The sequence below is a fragment of the Nylanderia fulva genome, unplaced genomic scaffold (assembly GCF_048542155.1).
Source record: "Nylanderia fulva isolate GAGA-0341 unplaced genomic scaffold, ASM4854215v1 Scaffold407, whole genome shotgun sequence".
In the NCBI taxonomy this organism is placed as follows: Eukaryota; Metazoa; Arthropoda; class Insecta; order Hymenoptera; family Formicidae; genus Nylanderia; species Nylanderia fulva.
In genome coordinates, this window is record NW_028190485.1 from 12783 (window position 1) to 15647 (window position 2865).

Genomic DNA, 2865 nt, shown 5'->3' on the forward strand with positions numbered 1-2865 from the left:
CTATTATTAGTAAAGAAGACAATGTGGAAAGCATTATTGAATGTACTATTTGCCTCCACAATTTCATCCTTAAGACAGGCAACAAGAAACTCAACCTGGAGTACTGCCCTCCTTCGTTTGTGGATCAAGAATTGCCAACTGGCGAATTGATAGAAGGAGAATGGCATGATGTTGTCAGTGGGGAAAATGGAGCCATCATTAATGGTCCACGGATGGGTGCAAGAAATGCTGCTCTAGGAATTTTAAAACAGAGAGATGCACTGAAGGAATTCGTGAATGGGCCTGGGGTTATGCGCCATCAAGACACTATTGTGAGGATCCGGCAAGGAATTATCCCCCCTCAAGATCTACACTTACTGCCATGAGTTTTTTTTTTAATTAAATAAATCTTAATACAAAACATGAATAAAACATTTTTATTTAAACACAGAAAGAAATAGAATTTTTATTTTTTAAACAGAAATAAATAGAATTAAACATTTTTATTTTTAAATAAACACAGAAATAAATAAAATAAAGTAATAAAATAAAAATATAAGATAATAAAATAAACGAATTATATATCTATAAATTCTGATAATTTTATATCTTCAGCCTCCTCCTCACAATCTTGGATTATAGATCTAAATTTCCTTCTATATTTAAGTCTTAACGTCATATTTGTCAAATTCTTGAGACAAGATTCAACGTTTCTGCTAATCAAGACGTCTGGATCATTAATTGAAGGTGGTGATGATAGTGGTGGAGTAGGAGCACTGGCTACAGCCATAGATTTATTTAAATTAGTAAGAGTCTCTCTGAACAATTCATCTGTTTCGTCCACCTTTGACCTCTTACGACTTGTAGGTCCCAAATAAGGCATATTAGCAGCTGATGAGCTACAGCCAGGCGAGGAGAGGGTAGAACAGGTAGAAATTATAAAGGGTGCGCTATTAATGTCCACAGCTTGCTCATTTATTATTATTTCTTCATCTGGTGAAGGTGTAGTTTTAGATACCAACGCCTTTGTTTGAAAATTGTCCACAGATCTGCAACCGGAAATAATTAAAAAAATTATCGTAATTATTCGAAAATTCGTACAACAAACCATCATATACCAAACTTACTTTCTCTTCCTAATGTGCGGTGTCAGAAATGACATAACACTATATAAGGCCCATTCTGGACGGGTTGAGGCTGCTGCTCCAGACTTCCCCTCCTGCTCAAAAATACGTTTTTTCTTTCGCGAATCTCTCGCGAAGAGTATGCCACCTGGCCGTACAATCTGTCGCTGATGCTGAAATCATAACAAAAAAGATATTAAAAAACATATATAAATTAATGTAATAAATATAAATTTTAAAAAAAAGATGCAATATAACCTACCATTCAATGTTTCGCCAACAATCTTCCATGCGGAGTCTTTTATGCCGGAATTTTTGAATCCGGCATGTCCCTTGTCGTATATTTCGGGATGCGCACGAACACACTCTATCAATAACGTGTCGTTAATTGACATCTTCTATTGCTATAAGCTCCGAATGAGCAACACAATGTTAAATGTCAAATTCTTAAACTCGAATGTAGCGCGCGTAAAAAAACAAAAAAAAAAGTTACATTAAAATATTTTTAATGTAATTTTAAATAAAAAATTAATTAATTAATAATTGAATAATAATTATTAAGATTATAATTATAATAATTATAATTGTATAAATATAAAATAATTATTACAATAATATATTAGCAACTAATATTATATACATATTTATGATTATAATTATAATAATTATTATAACTATAATAAGAATTATAATTAATAATAATTATTTTAATAATTATAATAAATTTTTTTAAAGACCGACTAGGCGAAACGCGACAAAGCTTGGCAAAGCTTGATGTCGCGTTAAGTTCTAATAATTCGTTACGTAAAGGCGATCGTAATAGCCGAATTCCGTCGCGTTCCGTTACGTTCCGTTACGTTAAGCTCATCCTAAACCCACCTTAACATTGTATCATGGTAATGTCATTACGCATATATTTTAACATGTACATCGCTACGTAATGATGGTAACATCATCGTTAAAAGTAACAGACATCGTATAATTCATTTAGTATTAATAATTGTGCATAAAATTGAAATATTATTATAATTATTATATAAATTTGATTCTTTGTGATTTATTAAACTAAACGGTAAATATATATGAAGTTATATGAATAATTTATTTATACTAATTACAATTATATAACTTATAATTGAATATGTGCTTAAATCTATCTTATAATTAAAATATTGTATACATATATTGTATATTTCGTCTTATAGTCACTTAATTATGATATTTCAAAAAAATTTTCGCTAAATATTTGTTACATATATTAATTACAACTAAACATTTATATATTTGCTAATATAAACTATTACAAAAAATTATTTTACAATTATTTATATTCCAATTGATTTTTGTTAAAAATATTTATATTATTTGTCTTAATAATAATATATTCTTATAAATATATATTCTTACTATATAATATTAAATTTTAGTTGCTATTTATATTTTTATTTTAAAATTGCGTGTGTACGTTACATTGAAATATTTTTTATTTAAAAATTCTAGGATAAAGCTACAAAGAAAATGGATAGCGAATCAGACATTTATCGTGAGTTGTGTGATAATCCAACATTATATGTTTCACCAAGAGAACTTTTCGAAGTTATGTTACCTAATGATGGTACAGTGTAAGTTTTAAAAATTTTTTAATATTTAATTTTTTATTCATAAATTACTTATTCTCACTATTTCAGTATTATCGTCAAATTTGTAAAATTCTGTCAGTTTAAGAATAAAACTATATAATAGTAGCATAAAATCATATAAA

The 2865-nt window shown here is 28.3% G+C and overlaps 1 protein-coding gene across 1 annotated transcript; it reads right to left on the bottom strand.

Moving 5' to 3' along the window:
* Nucleotides 1-556: 556 nt before the first annotated feature.
* On the bottom strand, nucleotides 557-1188 carry LOC114942510 (uncharacterized). The gene is made up of 2 exons (XM_085486212.1): nucleotides 1107-1188; nucleotides 557-1028 (listed from the first exon to the last, which is right to left on the bottom strand). Exons 1-2 carry the CDS (start codon nucleotides 1139-1141, stop codon nucleotides 557-559), a joined length of 507 nt encoding a protein of 168 aa, XP_085342338.1. The 5' UTR covers nucleotides 1142-1188.
* Between the last annotated feature and the right edge of the window lie 1677 nt (nucleotides 1189-2865).

Bases quoted from the DNA above. Each gene is read 5' to 3' on its own strand.
- LOC114942510 (XM_085486212.1), bottom strand. From the start codon at position 1,141: ATGTCATTTCTGACACCGCACATTAGGAAGAGAAA. The intron at 1,029-1,106 runs GTAAGTTTGGTA...TTCCGGTTGCAG, and splicing joins CCGCACATTAGGAAGAGAAA to ATCTGTGGACAATTTTCAAA.